At 36.7% G+C, this 24,499-nt stretch overlaps 1 protein-coding gene across 4 annotated transcripts in view; it reads right to left on the bottom strand.

Annotated features, from left to right (window-relative positions):
- The window catches only part of SGCZ (sarcoglycan zeta), a 1,114,856-nt gene that overhangs the window by 31,913 nt on the left and 1,058,444 nt on the right, over positions 1–24,499 (bottom strand). For 2 of the 4 annotated variants that reach the window (XM_030812347.1, XM_003256695.2), the window contains one exon: positions 24,131–24,253. The exons of the other annotated variants lie outside the window; for them this stretch is intronic. In XM_030812347.1, coding sequence (XP_030668207.1) covers positions 24,131–24,253 — 123 coding nt within the window. The remainder of the gene's footprint in view (positions 1–24,130; positions 24,254–24,499) is intronic. 4 annotated transcript variants of the gene reach the window in all.

Genomic DNA, 24,499 nt, shown 5'->3' with positions numbered 1-24,499 from the left:
CTCGGGAGGCTGAGGCAGGAGAATGGTGTGAACCCAGGAGGTGGAGCTTGCAGTGAGCCGAGATCGCACCATTGCACTCCAGCCTGGGAGACAGAGCAAGACTCCATCTCCAGAAAAAAAAAAAGACTTTAAGGAGTTATGGTGATTCAGAGATAGGAACATTCTCATTCACTGCTCATGAGAGGGCAAAATAATGAAAACGTTCTGGGGTCCTTTCGTTTCGAACAAATAATTCAGTTTCAAAGAATTTATCCCAAAGAGTTATTTATGTGTGCAGAGATGTAGCTACAAGGATGTTAAGAATAGTACTATGTAGGTTCACTGTATTTAATCAAAATGTTCATCAATAGGGAATTATCTAATAAACTATTGTGATTCAACAAAATGGAATACTTTTAGCCATTTAAAAATATTAGAACACTGGTGAATTGAGCAACCTAAAAATGAATATTAAATATCCATAAGATATGCATAAATATCTATATTTTTAAAGAGTCATAACATCTTCACTGGCTAATTCCAGTTAGCAGCCATATTTTCAAGTTGTGGTCAGCTTCATTTCTTCTCCCCTTGTTTTTAGGAATTCTTCTTTCTCCCTTATCCCCATTAGAAACTCAAATATATTGTTCAGTATGCAGAGAAATTTGGGAAACATGATCACGTCTTAAAGGTTTCTACTTTAAAGACATTTTCTTTAAAAAGTGAGCCAGCTACCTCAACAAAATGTTTATCATTCTTTTTAAAAGGTAGCAGTAACTCAACTGAATGTCATCTTTAATAGAAGTATGTTGTAATCCCTTTTAGAGATAAAGTGACTCTTTTTAATCAATTTTGTGTAAAAATAAATCAGACTGTCCTGAGAAGTCATGATAGTTCTGTCACGAAGTGTTGAAAAGAAGAACGACCAAATTACAAAGACGTAAGAGAGAAGATTCAAACTTTTTTGGAAGAATACAATAAAACTTAACGTACATTTTAAGCCTGAGATTCCAAGATATTTATTTCATCTGCCAAACAATAAAGGGGTGATGAGTAAACAGACTGACTGTGAAAGTTTGTTTTGATTCACTTGTCTTAAAGACCGAAAATAACAATCAGTAATTGCCAATTAATTATTCATTTGGTTTTACAGTTGTAAACTTAAAAGAAGCCATGCAATGAAACATAAATTATTTGCCAATTTTGTTGAAATGTGGGAAATGAAGTGATGTTAAACAATTTGTGGGTAAATGGGAAACCGATCGTATAAATGATTATTATACTTAATATAGAGAGATTTGAAAGTGTTATATTGTGATTAAATCATTCTTAAATATCATCCATCCTACTTTTCAGTGCATGTCACATGAGATTAATAGTTCACATCCAGAGCCATGAGCAAGACCTATATATTCCATTTTCTGAATGAGGTATTTCTCTGTAGCAATGCAAAAACAGACTAACATAGTAGGAAACTATTGCTTCTATCTTCTAGCAGTTTCCAATTTAATAGTAAACCTATTTTTAATGAAACAGATCAATTATCAGTTAGAATGGTAGGCATAATCGTGATCTCCCCTGCCCTCAATGGTCTCCATCCTAATCCCTGAAGCCTGTGACTATGTCACAGTTAACAGGCAAAGGGTAATTCTGATGACAAATAATACTGATTGATCATTGGATTATCTTAAAAACAGGATTATCCTGCATTATCTAGGAGGAGCCAAAATAAACATCAGGACTATTAAAAATGGAAGACAGAGGCAGAATAGTCTGAGACAGATAGTTGGCTGATGTTGTTAACTTTGAAGACAGAAGAAGGGCCAAGAGCTAGCATAATGTTGAGGGTCTTTAGGAGCTGGAAAAGCAAAGGAAACAGATTGACTCAGAAGGGAGCACAGACCAGCAATCACCTTGACTTCATCTCAGTGAAAACAGCTTCAAACTTGTAACCTCTAAAACTGGAAATAATAAATTTGTGTTTCGTAAGCTGCTAAATTTTTAGTAATTATAACAGCAGCACCAAGAAATTAATATAACCCCTTAATAATTTTAAAATGTAGGCAATCCATTCAAGCTTGAAATATTTTTTCCTTTGTCTTTTACTCCCTCTTTCTCCTCTCTCTCCCTTTTTACCTTTACTGTGAAATGACAGATTGCCTTGGTTAGTATTTACATGAACATGGCAATTTTATCCAACTTATGTGAAACACAGCCACACAAGACCCCAAAGATGAAATTAGGAATAAAATTCATTTTTATGTACTCCAGCAAGTTCCTTTTGAAGACAATGGTCAGCTTGATTAATGAATATACAGTTGACTTAAAACTAAAATAGTGCTTTCTCTAATTGGCAACAGACATTTAAAATTGCACATCAAAATTATATTACTGTTTTACCAAATTGATTATTTATTTATTTTTTGAGATATTTTCTTTTTATTATTATACTTTAGGTTTTAGGGTACATGTGCACAATGTGCAGGTTTGTTACATACGTATCCATGTGCCATGTTGTTTTGCTGCACCCATTAACTTGTCATTTAGCATTAGGTATATTTCCTAATGCTGTCCCTCCCACCTCCCCCTACCCCACAACAGTCCCCAGAGTGTGATGTGCCCCTTCCTGTGTCCATGAGTTCTCATTGTTCAATTCCCACCTATGAGTGAGAACATGTGGTGTTTGGTTTTCTGTCCTCACGATAGTTTACTGAGAATGATGGTTTCCAGTTTCATCCATGTCCCTACAAAGGACATGAACTCATTTTTTATGGCTGCATAGTATTCCATCGTGTATATGTGCCACATTTTCTTAATCCAGATTATCGTTGTTGGACATTTGGGTTGGTTCCAACTCCTTGCTATTGTGAATAGTGCTGCAATAAACATACGTGTGCATTTGTCTTTATAGTAGCATGATTTATAGTCCTTTGGGTATATACCCAGTAATGGGATGGCTGGGTCAAATGGTATTTCTAGTTCTAGATCCCTGAGGAATTGCCACACCAACTTCCACAATGGTTGAACTAGTTTACAGTCCCACCAACAGTGTAAAAGTGTTCCTATTTCTCCACATCGTCTCCAGCACCTGTTGTTTCCTGACTTTTTAATGTTAGCCATTCTAATTGGTGTGAGATGGTATGTCATTGTGGTTTTGATTTGCATTTCTCTGATGGCCAGTGATGATGAGCATTTTTTCATGTGTGTTTTGGCTGCATAAATGTCTTCTTCTGAGAAGTATCTGTTCATGTCCTTCGCCCACTTTTTGATGGGGTTGTTTGTTTTTTTCTTGTAAATTTGTTTGAGTTCATTGTAGATTCTGGATATTAGCCCTTTGTCAGATGAGTAGGTTGCAAAAATTTTCTCCCATTCTGTAGGCTGCCTGTTCACTCTGATGGTAGTTTCTTTTGCTGTGCAGAAGCTCTTTAGTTTAATTAGATCCCATTTGTCAATTTTGGCTTTTGTTGCCATTGCTTTTGGTGTTTTAGACATGAAGTCCTTGCCCATTCCTATGTCCTGAATGGTATTGCCTAGGTTTTCTTCTAGGGCTTTTATGGTTTTAGGTCTAACATGTAAGTCTTTAATCCATCTTGAATTAATTTTTGTATAAGGTTTAAGGAAGGGATCCAGTTTCAGCTTTCTACATATGGCTAGCCAGTTTTCCCAGCACCATTTATTAAATAGGGAATCCTTTCCCCATTGCTTGTTTTTGTCAGATTTGTCAAAGATCAGATAGTTGTAGATATGCGGCATTATTTCTGAGGGCTCTGTTCTGTTCCATTGATCTATGTCTCTGTTGTGGTACCAGTACCATGCTGTTTTGGTTACTGTAGCCTTGTAGTATAGTTTGAAGTCAGGTAGTGTGATGCCTCCAGCTTTGTTCTTTTGGCTTAGGATTGACTTGGCGATGAGGGCTCTTTTTTGGTTCCATATGAACTTTAAAGTAGTTTTTTCCAATTCTGTGAAGAAAGTCATTGGTAGCTTGATGGGGATGGCACTGAATCTACAAATTGATTATAGCATCAATCATTCATCTTAATATCTTCCTCTGACTTTGTTAGGCATATCTTAAGTTTCCAATTTATATAGCTACATCAAGATAAAGAGTTTCTCCAGGAGGAATTGTGATTTAGTTAAGAAAGTTACATACATAATACTCAAATATGCTCATTCTTATTCACTTCTTTTTCCAGCACACTAAATAAATCTGCTTGAAATAATAACCTATCTACTAAATAAATTGGATCCTAAAAGCCATTTTTCTTCTTATAGAAATTCCTATTAAGAACCTAAAGGTATTATATATACATTCATGTGATGACACAAATAAAGTAGAAATGAAGCTGACCAAAAGTTCCTTAAACTGATAAGCAACTTCAGCAGTCTCAGGATACAAAATCTATGGGCAAAAATCACAAAAATTCCTATACACGAACAAAAGATAAGCAGAGAGCTAAATTATGAATGAACTCCCATTCACAATTGCTACAAAGAGAATAAAATACCAAGGAATACCACTAACAGGGGATGTGAAAGACGTCTTCAAAGAGAACTACAAACCACTGATAAATGAAATAAGAGAGGACACAAACAAATGGGAAAACATTCCATCCTCATGCATAGTAAGAATCACTATTGTAGGCCGGGCGCGGTGGCTCATGCCTGTAATCCCAGCACTTTGGGAGGCCGAGGCGGGTGGATCACAAGGTCAGGAGATCGAGACCATCCTGGCTAACATGGTGAAACCCCGTCTTTACTAAAAATACAAAAAAATTAGCCGGGTATGGTGGCGGATGCCTGTAGTCCCAGCTACTTGGGAGGCTGAGGCAGGAGAATGGCGTGAACCCAGGAGGCGGAGCTTGCAGTGAGCCGAGATCCTGCCACTGCACTCCAGCCTGGGCGACAGAGCAAGACTCTGTCTTTAAAAAAAAAAAAAAAAAAAAAAAAGAAAGAAAAGTAAAAAGAAAGAATCACTATTGTGAAACTGGCCACATTGCCTAAAGTAATTTACAGATTTAATACTATTTCCATCAAACCACAATGGACATTCTTCACAGAATTAGAAAAACTACTTTAAAATTCATATGCAACTAAAAAAGAGCCCTTATAGCCAAGACAATCCTAAGCAAAAAGAACAAAGCTGGAGGCATCACACTACCTGACTCCAAACTACAAGGCTACAGTGACGAAAATCACATGGTACTGGTACCATAACATACATATAGACCAATGGAACACAATAGAGATATCAGAAGTAAGACCACACCTCTACATCCATCTGATCTTTGACAAACCTGACATAAACTAGCAATGGGAAAAGGATTCCCTTTCAATAAATGGTGCTGGGAAGACTGGCTGGCCATATGCAGAAAACTGAAACTGGATTTGTTCCTCACACCTTATACAAAAATTAACTCAAGATAGATTAAAGACTTAAATGTAAAACACAAAACCCTAAAAACCCTAGAAGAAAGTCTAGGCAATACCATTCAGGACATAGGCATGGGCAAAGATTTTATGGTGAAATAACCAAAAGCAATTAGAACAAAAGCTAAAATTGACAAATGGGATCTAATTAAACTAAAGAGCTTCTGCACAGCCAAAAGAAACTATCATCAGAGTGAACAGGCAACCTACAGAATGGGAGAAAATACTTGCCATCTACCCATTTGACAAATGTCTAACATCCAGAATTTACAAGGAACTTAAACAAATTTATAAGAAGAAACAACAATCCCATCAAAAAATGGGCAAAGGACACGAACAGACACTTCTCAAAAGAAGACATTTATTCAGCCAACAAACATAACAAAAAACTCAACATCACTGATTAGAGAAATGCAAATCAAAACCACAATGAGATACCATATTATGCCAGTCAGAATGGCTGTTATTAAAAAGTAAAAACAGATGCTATAGAGGCTGTGTAGAAATAGGAATACTTTTCCACTGTTGGGAATGAAAATCAGTGTAACGATTGTGGCAGACAGCATAGCATTTCCTCAAGAATCTAGAACCAGAAATACCATTTGACCCAGCAATCCCATTACTGGGTATATATCCAAAGGAACACAAATCATTCTATTATAAAGATACACACACGTTTGTTTACTGCACCACTATTCACAGTAGCAAAGACATGGAACCAATCCAAATGCCCATCAATCATCAACTGGGTAAAGAAAATGTGGTACATATACACCATGGAATACTGTGCAGCCATAAAAGGGAATAACGAGATCATGTCGTTTGCAGGGACATGGATGAAGCTGGACGCCATCATCCTCAGCAAACTAACACAGGAACAGGAAATCAAACACCACATGTTCTCATTTATATGTGGGAGCTGAACAGTGAGAACACATGGACACAGGGAGGGGGACAACACACACTGGGGCCATCTGGGGGGTCAGGGGGAGGGAGAGCATCAGGACAAATACCTAATGCATGTGTGGCTTAATACTGAGGTGACAAGTTGATAGATGCAGCAAACAACTATGGCTTACCTATGTAAGGTAAGGTTTACATAGTTTACCTATGTAACAAACCTGCATGTTCTGCACATGTATCCTGGGACTTAAAGTAAGATAAAATTAAAATAATAAATGAGGCTGAATTATTATTATTAGTGAGAAAGCACAGGTCTGGTTCCTGGTCTGCCACTGATAGCCCTATTTTCTATAAATCATTTAACCTGAGACCAGAGGTTACAGAGGAAAGATAATAATACACATCCCCTAAATACTGAGGAGCAAATGAATTACTGTAAATGACTGTATTTTGTCAATGGCAAAGCATATGCCAATATGTTACCAATCTCATCACTTTGATTAATTTTAATATTGTGATTTATTTTTATTTTTATTTATTTTTTTTTTGATACTGAGTCTTGCTCTGTTGCCCAGGCTGGAGTGCAGTGGCATGATCTCTGCTCAGTGCATCCTCCGCCTCCCAGGTTCACGCCATTCTCCTGCCTCAGCCTCCCCGAGTAGCTGGGACTACAGGCGCCCGCTACCACACGCGGCTAATTTTTGGTATTTTTTACTAGAGACGGGGTTTCACCATGTTAGCCAGGATGGTCTCGATCTCCTGACCTCGTGCTCCACCCGCCTCGGCCTCCCAAAGTGCTGGGATTACATGCGTGAGCCATCACACCCGGCCTGTTTTAGAATTCTTTAACTTTTATTTTATGTTTGAAGATACACGTGAAGGGTTGTTACAAAGATAAACTCATGTCACAGGGGTTTTTTGTACAAATTCTTTCATCACCCAGGTATTGAGTCCAGTACCCAATAATTATCTTTTCTGCTCTGCTCCCTCCTCCCAACCTCCCCCGGCATCAAGTAGACCCAAGCGTCTGTTGTTTCCTTCTTTATATACATAAGTTCTTACCATTTAGCTCCCACTTATAAGTGAGAATATACGGTATTTGGTTTTCTGTTCCTGTGTTAGTTTGCTAAGAATAATAGCTATTATTAAACAGTCAAAAATAACAGGTTCTGGCGAGGTTGTGGAGAAAAAAAATGCTTATACACTGCTGGTGGGAGTATAAACTATTTCAACCATTGTGGAAGACAGTGCTTCGATTCTACCACCCGTTAAAAAGTGGGCAAATGACATAAATAGGCATTTTTCAAAGGCAGAGACATGAATGGCCAACAAACCATTTGAAAACCATTTTTCAGCAAACCAACAAACCATGTTGAAAAAATGCTAAATGTCACTAATTATCAGAGAAGTGCAAATTAAAATCACAATGAGATATCATTTTACACCATTCGGAACAGCTACTATTAAAAGTCGAAAAACAACACGTTGGTGAGGATGCAGAGAAAAGGGAACACTTACACACTGTTGGTGGAAGTGTAAATTACTATAACCTCTATGGAAAACAGTATGCAGATTTCTCAAAGAACTAAAAATAAAATTATTCTTCAGTTCATCAATTCCACTATTTGGTATCTACCCAAGGGAAAGTAAGTCATTTTATCAAAAATACTTGTAACTACATGTTTATTGCAGCACTATTCACAACATCAAAATCATGGAATCAACCTAAGTGTCCATCAGTGGATGACTGAATTTAAAAATGTGATAAAAATGTGATGTGTGTGTGTATATATATATATATGTATATACATATATATATGTATATATGTATACGTATATACATATGTATATGTGTATATGTATATACATATATGTGTATGTATATATACATATATATACATATATATACATATATATACATATATATATATATATACACACACACACACACACACACACCATTACTACTACTCAGCCATAAAAAAAGAATAAAATCATGTATTTTGCAGTAACATGGATGGAACTGATGGTAATCATAAATGTAATGATTTAGAAACAAAGTCAAAAATGACATATTCTCACTGCTAAGTGGGAGTTAAATAATAGGTACACACAGCCATACAGAGTGGAATAATTGACACTGGAGGTTCCAAAAGTGGACGGTGGAGAGGAGGATAATGGATGAAATGCTACCTATTTGGTATGATGTACACTTTTTGGGTTATATGAGTACACTAAAAGCCCAGACTTCACCAATATGCAACATAGTCATGTAAAAAACCTTCTCTTGGGTCGGGCATGGTGGCTCACACCTGTAATCCCAGCCCTTTGGAAGGCCAAGGTGGGGGGATCACCTGAGGTCAGGAGTTCAAGACCACCCTGGCCAACATGGTGAAACCCCCTCTCTACTAAAAATACAAAAAAAAAGCTGGATGTGGTGGCAGGTGCCTGTACTCCCAGCTACTCAGGAGGTAGAGAGAAGAGAATTGCTTGAACGCAGGAGGCAGAGGTTACAATGAGCCAAGATCGCGCCACTGCACTCCAACCTGGGTGACAGAGTGAGACTCCAACTCAAAAAAAAAAAAAAAAAAAAAAAAAAACTGCTCTTGTACTCATAAATTTATAGAAATAAAAATTTGAAAAATAAGGAAGACTGAAAAATCCATAAACATGTAGAAATTAAACAATAGCCTCTTAACCAATGGCTAATGAAAGAAACCATAATACATTTAAAAAGAGACAAATGAAAACAAAAACACAACCTACCCAAAATTTTGCAACAAAGGCAGGGCTCAGAAGGAAATTTAAAAAGATAAGAACATGCATTATAAAAGAAGAAAGACTTCAACAATCTAACTTTATACCTTGAAGAAGAGAAGAGAAAACTAAATACAAATCAATGTTTCTATACATCGTTAAAAAAATCAAAAAGACATTAAGAAATTTCATTGATAATAACATATAAAATAATATAATAATAGGAATAAATGTGACAAAAACATTAACAACTGAACCACTGAAAATGACAAAACATTGCCCAAAGAAATGAATGCAGACAACAGTAACTGGAAACACATAACATGTCCATAGGTAAGAAGATTTAATATGGTTAAGCTGTCAGTGTTATCCCAAGTATTCTTCAGATTCAGTGCAATCCTTATCAAAATCACAACAGCCATTTTGTGCACATATAGAAAACCTGATCCCAAATTCATATGAAAGGATTCTCAGTCAAAATAATCTTGAAAAAGGAAAACAAAGTCAAATTAACTCACAGCTTCTGATTATAAAACTTAACACAAAGCTACAGCAATCAAATCGGTGTGGAACTAGCATAAGAACAGACATGTAGGCCAATAGAATAAAATTGAAATTGCAAAGAAACCCACAAATATATGGCCAACTGATTTTTAAGAGTGCTAAGTCTATTCATGTATATGAACACACACACACACACACACACACACAATTATGGTGCAAAATAAGAATCTTGGTAGAAGCTAAACCTCTAAAATGAAAAAAAAAATGATTCAAAATGTCAAGGACTTTTTTATCAGTATATAATCAAAATATACTATTGTCAAAAATATGGAGATAAGAAAAAGAATCATAGCTGTTAAGAAAATATAGACAACAGTCCTTCCTTCCATGATGTGAGCAAGATAGCTGACTAGGGGTTCCTGACATGTGTATTCCAATAAAAAAAAATGAATAAAACAACAAATAAGCAAGCACTTTTTAACTAGACTGCCTGAAGGAGAATGCTGGAGTACAGCAAGTGAGTGGAGGTGACACAGGGGCTAAAAAGAAATTATTTAGGCAGATAGTGAGGGTAAGAGAGTCCTCAGCGGGATTTCCTTTTAATAAAAAGCAGCCACTAAATCATTTATTTTCTAACGAAAAACAGCTTGAAAAATCAAGCTGCAGACATAGGTATGCAAGCTGGACGCTTGCATAGGTAAATGCCAGCAGTGGTGCCAATAGAAAAAGGGACCACACCTGGAAGGCAGGTACGTTCAACATAGAGGCTCTAGCTTCCCTTTCCTTGTTGCTGTGTGTGCAGTAAAGAAGCAGGCAACATGGTGCCAGACAGGTAGAGAACCCAGCTGCATAAAATAGATTAGGGTGGAGTGGTCAGCTTCTTCAAATGCTATGTAAATGGCACACCTAGTCTAGCCAATCCTTTGTGCCCTATGTAAATCAGACACCACCTCCTCAAACTCATCTATAAAACCAGCTGCACCTAGCCACAAATAGGGAGATCTGCTTGGAACCCTGTCCCTCTGCCGGAAGTATCTTTGCTCTTTTGCCTATCAAACTTCTGCTCTTGAACTCACTCCTTGTGTGTCCACATCCTTGATTTCCTTGGCCTGAGGCAGCGAATCTCGAGTATTACCCTAGACAAAAGATGCCGCTTCAGACGTATCTCGATGGAGTACAGAAACCCAGGATGGCACCGTAAAGGGAGGAGCAAATAACACAGCCTTTGCCATATCATTTCCCTGTCTGGATCAGCTTGGAACCAAAAGGGACTTCTTGTAGACAGGTAAGCGGTAGGCCCCCAGAAATGTGGTTTGTTATTACCACTGCAAACACCTACAGTTCTTGCAATCCCTATCAAAATACCACTGACTTTCTTCAAAAAAAAAGAAAAACCACAATCCTAAACTTTATATGAAATCACACAAAAAAAATCCAGAATAGCTAAAGTTATCCTAATCAAAAAGAATGAAACTGGAGTAATACATCACCTGACTTCAGATTATACCATGGAGCTACAGCCACAAAAGTAGCATGATATTCTCATAAAAACAGACACATAGACAAATAAGACATAACAAACAACCCAGAAACAAATCGACACACCTACAGTGAACTCATTTTCAACAAAGGTGCCAAGAATATACAATGGAGAAAAGACAGTCTCTCAATAAATGGCATTGGGATAACTGGATATCCATATGTGAAAGAATGAGATTAGACCTCTATCTCTTGCCATTGCCATATACAATAAACAAATCAAAATGGATTAAAGACTTAAATCTAAGACATAGATCTATGAAACCACTACAAGAAAACAACGAGTAAATTATCCAAGACATTGGTCTGGGCAAAAATTTCTTGAGCAATACCCGACAAGCACAGACAACCAAGGCAAGAACAGACAAATAGGATCAAATCAAGTTAAAAAGCTTTTGCTGTTACGATCAACAAAGTGAGTCAACAAATTGAAGAGAAAACCCACAGACTGGGAGAAAATATTTGCAAACTACCCATCGGACAAGGGATTAATAAACAGGATACATAAGGAGCTCAAACAACTCTATAGGAAAATATCTAAAAATTCAATCAAAAAATGGGCAAAAGAATAGATATTTCTCAAAAGAAAACACACACATGGTAAACAGGCATATAAAAAATGCTCAGCATCCTTGATTATCAGAGAAATGCAAATCAAAACTACAATGAGATATCACCTTACCTGTTAAAATGGCTTTTATATCCAAAGGACAGGCAATAATAAATGCTGGTGAGGATGCAGAGAAAAGGGAACCCTTGTATACTATTGGAGGGAATGTAGGTAAGTACAGTCACTATGGAGAACAGTTTGGAGCTTCCTCAGGAAACAAAAATTGAGCTACCATATGATCCAGCAATCCTACTGCTGGGTGTACACACAGAGTAAGAGAAAACAGTATATCAAAGAGATATCTACACGCCTATGTTTGTTGCAGCATTGTTGACAATAGTCAAGATTTGGAAACAACCTAAGTGTCCATCAACGGATGAATGGATAAAGAAAATGTGGTCCATATACATAATGGAGTATTGTTTTGCCATAAAAAAGAATGAAATCCAGTCACTTGCATCAACGTGGATGGAACTGGAGATCATTGTGTTAAGTGAACTAAGCCAGGCACAGAAAGACAAACACCACCTGTTCTCACTTATTTGTGGGAAAATAAAACACAACAATTGTACTCATGAACGAAGTAAAACGATGATTACCAGACGCTGGGAATGGTAGTGGGGGTGTGTCAGGTGAGGTGGGAATGGTTACTGAGTACAAAAAATAGTAAGAAAAAATGAGTAAGACCTGTTTGATAGCACAACAGGGCGACTATAGTCAGTAATAACTTAATTGTACATTTTAAAATGTATCTTACAGAGTATAACTGAATTATAACTCCAAGGATAAATCCTTGAGGGCATGAATACTCCATTCTCCATGATGTAATTATTTCATATTGCATTCTTGCATCGACATCTCATGTACCCCATAAATATATATGCATACTATATGCCAAAGAAATTAAAAATTAAAAAATTAAACCCTACTATTCATAATCACTTCAAAGCTAATTTAAACATTTATCAGAACATTTACAGATAATTTATGCTGAAGTTTAAAAATTATTCCTGAAAGTTATCAAAGAAAACTAAATGAAAGAAAACACGTAACATTTTTATGAATCAGAGGATTCAATATAGTAAAAATGACAATTCTCCTAAAATTTTTATACAGGTTTAAGGCAATTAAAGAGTATTTTGAAGAATATAAATACATATTCTAAAGTCAATATATAAGAATAGAATAGAAACACATATTCTAAAATCAATATATAAAGACCCAAGCCCAAGAATAACAATAATAATATTGAAATAAAGAATACAGTTGGAGAAATCACTTTACCTAATGTAAAGGTCTATTATGTAGCTACAGTAATCAGCTGTGATACTGTCAGAGAGACAGATATTCTGATTAATAGAATGCAATAGAGAAGTCAGAAATACACACCAAGTTACCTAACAGAGGTTTGACAAGGGTGTAAAAAGAAATAATGGAGGAAGAAAAAGCTTGGAATAACTGAATACACAACAGAAAAAAGCAAAAAGATTGACTTAAAACTCACATCTTGTACAAAAGTCAACCAAAACTATATCATAGACTTTAATGTAAAATATAAAACTATAAAAAGTTTAGGGAAAAATGTAGAAAATATTGTTATGTAGAGTTAGACACAAAGTTCTTATATTTTTACACCAAAAGCAGAATTCATTTAAAAAAATAGGCATTGGATCTCAAAAATATTAAAAATTTGTCTCATGAAACAGTTGACTAATATAATAAGAAAACAAGCTATGAGAGTAGGATAAAATATTTGCAAACCTATATATATCCTATAGAGGACTATTACCTAGAATATGGAAAGAACCTCAAAACCATAACAAAAAAACCTCACAAAGAATTCAATTAGAAAACGGGTAAAAGATGTATAGACACTTTACTAAACTGAATATATGGCTGGCAAATAAACACATAAAAAGGTGTTCAGTGTCATGAGCTATTAGGGAAATGCAAATTAAAAGCACAATGAGTTAGGCAAGGTGACAAATACTTGTGGTCCCAACTATATGGGTGGATGAGCTGGGAGGATCACTTGAGCCATGAAGTTCAAGACCAGCCTTGGCTACATAGCAAGATCCTGTCTCTTAAAGCACAATGAAATATCACTACACAGCTATTAACATATGACAACACCAGACTGAAGAGGATGTGAAGAAACTGAATTCTTGCAGGAAATGATATAAAGTGTTATAATCATTCTGCAAAGAAAGTTTATAAAACAAAACTTGCATCCACCATATGGCCTAGCAAACACACCTAGATATTTATCTCAGATAAAGAAAAAAAATTGTTCACACAAAAACTTGCACACAATGTTCATAGTAGCATTGGCCATAATAGCCAAAACCTAGAAACAACCCAGATGTTCCTCAATGGATGAATAATTAAATAAACTGTGATACATTCATACTATAGATTACTAATTAGAAATAAGAGTGAAAGTATTGATATATACAACAACTTGGATGAATCTCCAGGAAATTATGCTGAGTGAAAAAGAAAATCTGAAAAGGTAAGTAAATACCATATGATTCTAAATATAACATTCTTAAACCACTGAAACTGTAGAAAAGAAGAACAAGTAAGTGATTGTCAGGGGTCAACGTGAGGGTGGAGGAAAGTGAGTCAGGTTTCAGAAATACAAGGGATGCCCACAGTGATGGAACTGTTCTGTGTCTTCACTGGATCAGTGTCAACACCCTAGCTGTAATATGGTACTACAGTTTTATAAGATGTTACCATTGAGAAAAACTAGGTGAATGTTGCAGATTCTCTCTGTATTATTTGTTACAACTCTATGTACACTGATAACTATCTCAAAATAAAAGTTTATAATCAGTGTTTAGGTGGTAATTTCCCCCATAAAGTCAGGATTTGGGGACTTCAATCTGAACAGGAACCTCGGTCTGTAAGCCTATTCAAAACTTCTTCCAGGAGAAAGTTTTGACTTTGTCAAAGAGTGAGCTCCAGCCTACCTCTGAACATCAGTGCAAGTCTTAGAGGAATCAGAGTTACCTAACCTGGCCAGAGTAATTGGGAGTGAGATTCTATTGCAGCAATGAAATGATACATCCCATAGAGTAAAGTCACCATAGGTTTGATGCTATCACTGAGAAGAACAAAGGGAGAAATAAAATGGACCCAAATTTCAGGATTCTCTTTCATTTAATACCACAAAAGGCCTGTGTTTCAGCCACAGACAGGTACTACAATCTTCCATTGTTTGGAATTCAGCTACCATAAACCCCCTACCAAGGCAACTGATATTCAAGAGAAATAGGCTAAGGACCACAGAGCCAATGATGTGTCTAGAATCTCAGAGATCTAGCATGATATCAAACCCATACCATCGGAAAGCTATAAACCTGTACTATTTATAGCCCCTGTAATTTATTTCCCCTTAGGTCTTCAGACAGTTGAAATATAAGATTGTATACTCAGTTTGGATTTTTTCAAGATCTAATGCAGTTTTGCCATGTTTCTTTGGACTGAATTTTGTCCTTCCTAAATTCATATGCTGAAATCCTAACCCTCAATGTGATTGAGTTTGAAGATGGTGTATTGAGAGACAATTAGGTTTAGATGAGGTCATGCGGATGGGGTCATCTTGAAGAGATTAGTGACCTTATGAGAAGAAGAGACACCAGATCGGTTGGTCTGTCTCTCTCTCTCTCTCTCACACACACACACACACACACATATATATGAAGACACAGCAACAAGGGAGCTGTCTGCAAGCTAGCAAGGAGTCTTTATCAGAGCCTGACCATGTTGGCACCCTGATCTCGAACTTCTACTCTCCAGAATTGTAAGAAAATAAATTTCTGGCCAGGCCCGGTGGCTCATGCCTGTAATTCCAGCACTACGGGAGGCTGAGGCGGGCGGATCATGGGGTCAGGAGATGGAGACCATCCTGGCTAACACGGTGAAACCCTGTCTCCACTAAAAATACAAAAAATTAGCCGGGCATGGTGGTGGTCACCTGTAGTCCCAGCTAGCAGGAGGCTGAGGCAGGAGAATGGCATCAACCCAGGAGGCGGAGGTTGCAGTGAGCTGAGATCATGCCACTGCACTCCAGCCTGGGCGACAGAGCAAGACTCTGTTTCAAAAACAAACAAACAAACAAACAAACAAAAAACCCAGCAAATAAATTTCTGTTGTTTAAGCCACTCAGTTCATGGTGTTTTGTTATGGGACCCTAAGCTGATCAAGACATATGTGAGTAATTCTTTTGTATTCTGAAACATGTTACCTGTGGTTTATTAATAATTTTATTGCAAAGTTTATTTTTGTTTGAAACAATTTTAAACCTAAAGAAAAGTCATGTGCATAATTTTTAAAAACTCTTGTATATTCTTTGGGACCTCATTCAAACTTTGCTAAATCTGATCGGCTTTAAAACATGTCTGCAAGTTATTCAGCACTCCTTTTATAAAATGGTAGAGGCTGTTTCAGAAAATTTGGTACAGCTTCCTCCTCTCTCCCTCTTTGATGGCTTACTCTTCAAATACAGGCACCATGAATTAAGGAAACGGAGGTACATGGATGGGCCACATGTAGGTGTTCTGACAGGTAGTCCTATCTAAGGTCTCTGATGACAACTATTATCAACTTCCAGCCATGGGGGTGAGCCAGTCTTCAAATGATACCAGCCCCCAAATTCTGAGCTGTCTCAGCTGTCGCCCAGTGGAGCAGAGATAAGCTACCTCCACTGAAGCCTGTTCAAATTGCAGGTTGCAAGCAAAATAAATGCCATCAACTGATTTACAGCCACTCTGTTTTGGAGTAGTTTGCTACAGAGAAATAGAAAAGTAGAAAACCATGTGTTCCAGTAATGCACTCTGTAGACAATGAATCCAATCTAGAATTATGTGGTATACACAGCTGGCAGATGTCCAGTTTCCTTCAACAGTTTCTCAGTTTTTCCTTGATTCCTGATCTTAATATCTTCCAAAATGTTTCACAATTTCAGATTGTGCTAAATATCTTCCAGTTAATGCTCAAGTTATATGTTTTTGTCTGATGTAATATACAAGTTATTTTTTCTTCCTTTAACATCTTATCAGATGTTGCCTGATGTCTCTTTCGCCCATGACTGGTCGTGGTTACTTTCACTAGTTGACCAAGACTGTGACAGCCAGAGGTTCCCATCAGAGTTACTTTTCCCCTATTAAAATTAATGTTTTAAAAAATGTGCTTGGAATAGATGAAACAAATCATGTCTCATTATCATTTTCTACCATTAGTCTTATCATCAATTGATATTTTTGCCTGAGATAAATACTACTCAGATGACTGTGAAATGGTGCTTTTCTAATCCCATGATTTCCTGTACATTTTTAGTTGGCATTCCATAGTAAAAATGATATTTATTCATTTATAATATGGATTCAAAGATGTTGATTTTATTCAATCAGTCAAATGTATTGTCATTATATATGTAAAATATATTTTATATATTTTTATCTATGCAGGCATATATCTAAATATACAGTCATGTGTTGCTTAACAGGGTGATATTCTGAGAAATGCATCATTTGGTGATTTCGCCATTGTGCAAACATCGTAGAGTGTACTTACCAAACACCTGACAAACCTAGGCTAAGTGGTATAGCCTACTGCTCCTAAGCTACAAACCTGTACAGCATGTTACTCTACTGAATACTATAGTCAACTGTAACACAATGGTAAGTATTTGTATATCTAAACACAGAAAAGGTACAGTAAAAATAATGATATAAAAGATTAAATAATGGTACACCTCTATAGGGCACTTCTAGTCCTGAAGCTTGCAGGATGAGAAGTTGCTCTGGATGAGTCGGTGAGTGGTGAGTGAATGTGAAGGGCTGCAACTTTACTATCCACTACTCTACACTTTATAAACACTGTGCATATAGGCGACACTGAATTTATTTAAAAATATTTTTCTTGGCCAGGCGCGGTGTCTGACGCCTGCCTGTAATCCTAGCACTTTGGGAGGCCGATCACTAGGTCAGGAGATCGAGACCATCCTGGCTAACACAGTGAAATCCCGTCTCTACTAAAAATATAAAATAGTTAGCCAGGCATGGTGGTGGTCGCCTGTAGTCCCAGCTACTCAGGAGGCTGAGGCATGAGAATGGCATGAACCCAAGAGGTGGAGGTTGCAGTGAGCAGAGATCGTGCCACTTCACTCCAGCCTGGGTGACAGAGCGAGACTCCATTGTAGAAAAAAAACAAAAACAAAAACAAAAAATTATTTCTTTCTTCAACAGTAACCTTAACTTACTGTAACATTTTAATATTATATACTTTTTAAAAACTTTGACTCTTTTGCAAACACTTAGCTTAAAGCACAACCACGCATAGCTGTACAAAACTAAACTATTTCTTTCTTTCTGAATAATCTTATTATTCAAAACTATTTTCTTTATACTCTTATTCTATAACCTTTTCCCTATTTAAAGTTTTTCTAAAACACATTTTTGCTAAACACTAACAAAATACCCTGTAGCCCAGGTCTACAAAGAATCAGGTTCATGAATTTCACTGTCTTCCACCTCCACATCTTGTCCCACTTGAAGGTCTTCAGAGACAATAACACAGATGAAGCTGTCATCTCCTATGATAAAAATGCCTTCTTCTGAAACACCTCCTGAAGGACCTGCCTGGGGATGTTCTCCAGTTAACTTTTTTACAAGTAGAAAGAGTATAATCTAAAATAATGATAAAAACTACGGTATACTATAGTAAATACATAAATCAGCAGCAGTATTTACTATGATCAAGTCTTACGTACTGTGCATAACTGTATGTGCTATAATTTTCTATGACTGGCTGCCAAGTAGGTTTGTTTACATTAGCATCATGACAAACATGTAAGTAGTATGTTGTGCTCTGACCTTAGGATGCTTATGACATCACTAGGTGATAAGAAATTTTATCTCCATCATAACTTCATGGGACCACCAATGTATATGTGGTCCTTCGTTGGCTGAACATTATATAGCACATAATTTTATATATATATAAAATGTACATACATATTATATTTAATGTACCATATTATATATGTTATATACATATATATACCTGTGTGTGTGTGTGTGTGTGTGTGTGTGTGTGTGTGTGTGTGTGTGCGCTCAGCCCATAGAAGCATCTATAAACTGGCTCATGTGTCTTTTTGACATCTCCCCATCATTGAACATTTTTCTTACTCTCTAGCACAGGAGACTCCAGTGTTTGGTATTTGATAATACTGTTTTTACCAAGTGATAATTTTAAATGACATTACTGTTATTTGTTTGTTAGTTGTAAAATAAATACTTGTGCAGAAAAATAAAAAAACATTGGTCGGTTGATGAGAAAAGAAGAAAGTTGAAAGTACAGGAAATGTGAATCGCATATTCAATATCAGAAATATAAAATGGTACTTCTTCCTAGGTATCTGGAAATATTTGATGCTTCTAGAGAAAATATAAAAAGAGGGATAGAAGAAGATGGGTAAGTAATACTAGTTGTATCCCCATAATACAGTAGATGAAATTATATAAATTATATTTTCTCTCACATAACACTGAAGACATAGACATATGAATAGTCTGATCTCCTATATATCATGATGTTAAAAACATACATTACTGGCCAGGCACAGTAGCTCATCCCTGTAATCCCAGCTGACCCCGTCGCAGTGTGCCAATTTAACAGACAAGAACAAGGATGTAGAAGATGAACTAATAAAAACAAACCAGAAGATATTGATTGTAACACAGAAGCATGGTGTTTAATTTAAAAGACAGCTCTTCAGAAAGTCCTTTCTTCTGTTGTCAAACAAGCATGGGAACTTGCCTAGACTTCCAACCATTCAATTAGAAGGGAGGCAAAGGACTGATACTCTTGACTTTCAAACAAACACTAGGGCACTGGGTAGATGCAGAGTTGGATTTCACGATTCTTTCAGGTTGTCAGTTTTAATTGCTACTGTCTAAAAAAAAATAGATACGCTTTCTCTTGGTATACTTAACTATTGTCCTCTTTTACATCCTAGAAAAAAAATAGGTCTAGATCTAAGTCTAACTAGTAGCTTTTAATTTACCATGAAACAATTGTACGGGGCCGATGTCTTTCACTTTTTAAAGCAGAGTGGCTTATTCGTGAAATTTGTTTTCTAAAGTTAACATACTATGTGGAATACGAATGAAACTGCAGATTGCAGTTGATTGATTGTGCCTGAAAGCACTAAATTTAAGAGACTTATGTGTGTAAAGGTTTATTCCTTTTGTTGTTGTTGTTGATTAGGTCTCAAAAGATAATTGAATTAAATCATACCTTTGGCCAATAGTAGGGAATACAAAATAAAAATATAGTTTTCAATTGTGCATAGGTGAGCTAAAGTATAAAACTCCTATATGTTCAGTGATACAGAGAGGACAGGTTAAGGTCAAATAAATACCATTATAGTAAGATTTAAGCAAACTTCTGCTGGGCAAGACAAGTAAAGTCAAGAGTGAAAAATTACAAACCTTAAGCATGTGATTGCTCCTCATGGTGATGAGGTATTGATAGGTGGTGGTGTTCAGGTATGTGTTTACCATGTTACTTCTGTCCCCTGCACCCATGAGTATCTGAATGTATCAGGTAAATTCCTGCTGCTTTGTAGGTAGAGTGAATGTAAATATCATGAGCTACCCTAGATCTGTGAATGATTATACTCATAACTGATTTTGCCTCAGATATACAGACACATCCCTTGTCCAAATGAATCCATCCACTGAAGTCATCCTGAAAGAAAAGTTCCTTTATAAAATGGCATTGCTCAAAAAATATAAAGCTGAAAGGGATCCACTTTAATTCCTATAAATATTGCTTAAATAGAAAACGTTTGTGTCCGAAATTTGAAATTCTAGAATAAACTTCACACATATCTCTCGTCACATGTAACTTTGAAGTCCTGTCAGCACAGGTATCTAATTTATATGAAGCACCCTGGAGTCAATGTCTCTTTGTATGATTATTTATCAAATGATTCAAGCACTGCTTTCAAGTATATGTGAGGTTACTAATCAGTTTTAATGCTCTAAATCTGCATGCTATGCTACGCACATTTTTTTTCCTCTAAGCACATGAAATTCTAAATTATATTTGCCTTTGATATTTTTATTTTTATTTCTTTAAGGAGTATCACGGGAAAGAATGAAGTTGTTATGAAGTTCAAATCTGCTATTCTGGTGAAGGAGTAAACGCCTGGCAAGAATTAGTTTGTCTATGTGCCTGTATGTATGTTTGTGACTCTAGGGTGTGTAAGTGGCAAATGGGCTCTTCTAGGAGACACAGAAATGTGATTGGATAGTGAGGAGACTTCTAATCAAATGAAAAATTCTCATTTACCATTTATTGATTAACAATGTTCACCCTATTGTACATCTGCATCAGGTTAAAGGTCAACATTGTTTGCTACGGGCACTCTCATAGTTTGTGGGTGTTTCTTTCGTTCTAAGTATTATGTTGCAACTTCTTGCAATAATCTCCTTGTAATTTTATTATTTTATTAAGATCATCTGAAAGCATATGACAGAGTTCTAATTAAGCAGGGGTGTCTGAGATAATTGGAAAATACAGATCAATCGAGAACATTATAAAGAATAAATGTAAGACTATGTGCATGTTTGAGACAGCGAAAGAAATGAAAAAAGAGAGCCAATGTGAAACACATGTATCCATCTATAAATACAGTCCGATAAATCACACGTACTCATCACACACACAGACGCATTTTGTACACACACGGGGTGGGGAAGGAGGAGAAGCAATAGGAAGAAGAAGGGAGAGAGACAAAAAAGAGAAAGAGAAAGAGAGAGAGAATAGATAACTGCCTTAAGGCACTGAATTAAAAAGCAGAAAAACTTAGATTTTTCAGGAAGCACTTTCTTGCCAATTTGGGCTAAGGAAGCACTTAGTGCAAGCAACATTTCAAAGATGGCATCCGGGCTACTAAGCAAAAGCAGAAAATGAATGTGACTTTTTGCCTTTACTTCACTGGAACAATTATGAGACAGGTAAAGGTAATATAAATATCAGAAGAAGTGAAAATTCCATGAGATCATAAAAGCTGCCAAGAACTCCAGAATCTCACTTTACTTAAGATTGTAAAGTACCCAATGAGAATATCTGAATATGGATTAAATAAATTTTTGGTAAGTGTGTAATGTCCTGAAATTTATCTCAGGACTATGTTGGTCTCAATAGTGATGACCAGTAGGCACTACCAGGGTTCAAAGATTATTAGTATTGCCCAGTTCCCCTGAAGGCATTTCTACCCTAGGGCAACTCACTCACTCACCAACGAGCAATTCAAATATTAGTGCTCAGGGCCCTACAACCAATGTCCTTTCTGATTTGTCTGTGTTATCTGTCAAACAGAACTCTCTTTCTCTCTCTTTCGTCCCTGCTCTCCTAACTCAGGAATCAAGGAGGTCAATCTATACCCTCCATACATGCCTCCTTTCCTAGCCTTCCCAGGAAGTCTTAAGAAAAATGGACATCAACCAGGTGAGTATTCATGGGGACCATCCTCAACACTCACCCAATGGTGGAGGCTCCACCCTCTCAGCAGAACTTGTTCCCGAGGGAAAGGAGGGATGGGGGTAAGGGTGGTGGGATTTGTTTCAGGCCAGGGGGATACCCAGTGAGGTTCCCCATTCAATAATCCTTGTTGAAATTCATCACCATTTAATAACACATCTTTTTATTTCATTTTACTTTACTTTTGAGAGAGGGTCTGGCTCTGTCACTTGTGCTAGACTACACTGGCATGACCTCCTGGGCTCAAGCCATCCTCCCACATGAGCCTCCTGAGTAACTGGGACTGTGGACACACACCTTCATGCCTGGTTAATTTTTAAAATTTTTGCGAGACACAAGGTCTGACTATATTGCCCAGGATGGACTTGAACCAAGCGATTCTCTCACCTCTGTCTCCCAAAGTGCTGGGATTATAGGCATGAGCCACTATGTCCAGCTAATACACCTTTTTAAACTTTTAAGTTCAGGAGTACATGTGCAGGTTTGTTATAGAGGTAAACTTGTGTCATGGGGGTTCACTGTACAGATTATTTTGTTACCCAGGTATTAAACCTAATACTTATTAGTTATTTTTCCTGATCCTCTCCCTCCTCCAAACCTCCACCCGCTTACAGGCTCCAGTGTGTGTTGTTCCCGCTATGTGTCCATGTGTTCTCATCATTTATAGCTCCCACTTATACATGAGAACATGTGGTATTTGGCTTTCTGTTCCTGCATTAGTTTAATACACCTTTCCTGAAATCACCACAGGCCCTCTTGTCTCTGACATTTGCAATATCAATATTATCATCATTAATAAATATAAAGAGCCAACACGACCTCTTCATTATGTACTGGGCACATTCTCATCACACAAATGCACACACGTGCATTTAATTTGACCGCTAAAGTTATTATCATTTCAGTCATTCAGATGAGGGAAAATCAGAGACATCAAGAGGTGAATATATCGATAGGCGGAGGCAGGATTCAACCCAAACAGCCCAAGAACAGAGTTGATGTTCCTCAATTGCCATGCTAACTGCTCTCACATGGCCCACAGGACTGTTTGTCTCAAATTAATATGGGTAGATACCCATGAGCTGTTTCCAAGCGCAAGTTTGGGAAACGTTAAGTCAAATATACTTCATTATTTTCTTCTTGTTTTTTAAAATGTAGACCTCCTTGGGTACTTTCAAGGGATTGTTAAATATGTTATCAAAATAAAATTCGTCATGGTTGTGAATCAAGTAATTCAGAAGAGATTGTGCTTACAATTGTCATCAAATTATTCCACACTCCTGGTCCCACTTTTACCTTTTTTAAAATTTTAATTTCAGCTGGTGGTTGACTTTAATGACCCCAGTATTATAATAATGATTTTTAAATAATATGTGCATAGCATTAGTTTTTAATTTACATACTTTTGAGTATAATTTGAACGCTATATAAAATGAATTTAGTTTACTTTTATTATAACTTCCCCCTTACTTAATTCTAAAGTTAAAATTTGTTTTAGTTCCTTCACATGTCTTTTACTTTAAAATAATACTTCCAAATTATTATTTGTTAGTCCCCTTTACTCAGAATTTGCACTTCATCTCCACCCCGCCCAGCCACATCATTCTCTTCCACCTACCTCCACCTGAGAGATGGCTTTACTTTTATGTCATTAAGGCTGCTAATATTTGCATTCTCTTCTACAACCACAACGAGTGCCTTTCATTTGAAGACTACTTGAAAAACAAACGTTGTGATTATGTAAGACTCTGTTTTAGGCATATGAATCATCCATCTATTTAAGTAGCTTCTTGTACAGTTGTGTATTCTTTAAAGAAGTAAACAAATTCCCAAGACCTCCATCTACAGTACCTGTAACTTTCAGCTTTTCAGCCCCAATGGTAATCTCATCTTCATCTGCAGAAAACAGCACCCTGCCATCTTCACTGGCTCTCACTTCAAATCTTTTACACTGAGCTTCCACAGCATCAGCTCCTACGGTCAGAGGAAAGGTTTAAAAATGAAACTGGTATGCAGGAAACCATTAACACGTATTTTTTGGAAAAAGACTAGAAATGCATATATTATTTAATTTGTTTATCTCTGCTATATGTTTTGCATCTGAGTTAGTATTTTTAAATTGTCACCATTTTCAGGAGGCTAATTTGGGAACGTATTTCTGTGCTAGGCTGGTTAGGCATACAGGTGACCTCTGGATGCCTGACATAGTGTGTGAGTTTA

The sequence above is a fragment of the Nomascus leucogenys genome, chromosome 4, assembly GCF_006542625.1.
Source record: "Nomascus leucogenys isolate Asia chromosome 4, Asia_NLE_v1, whole genome shotgun sequence".
Taxonomy (NCBI): Eukaryota; Metazoa; Chordata; class Mammalia; order Primates; family Hylobatidae; genus Nomascus; species Nomascus leucogenys.
Note: the sequence above shows the minus strand (reverse complement) of the source record. Positions and strands in the feature narration are given on the sequence as shown.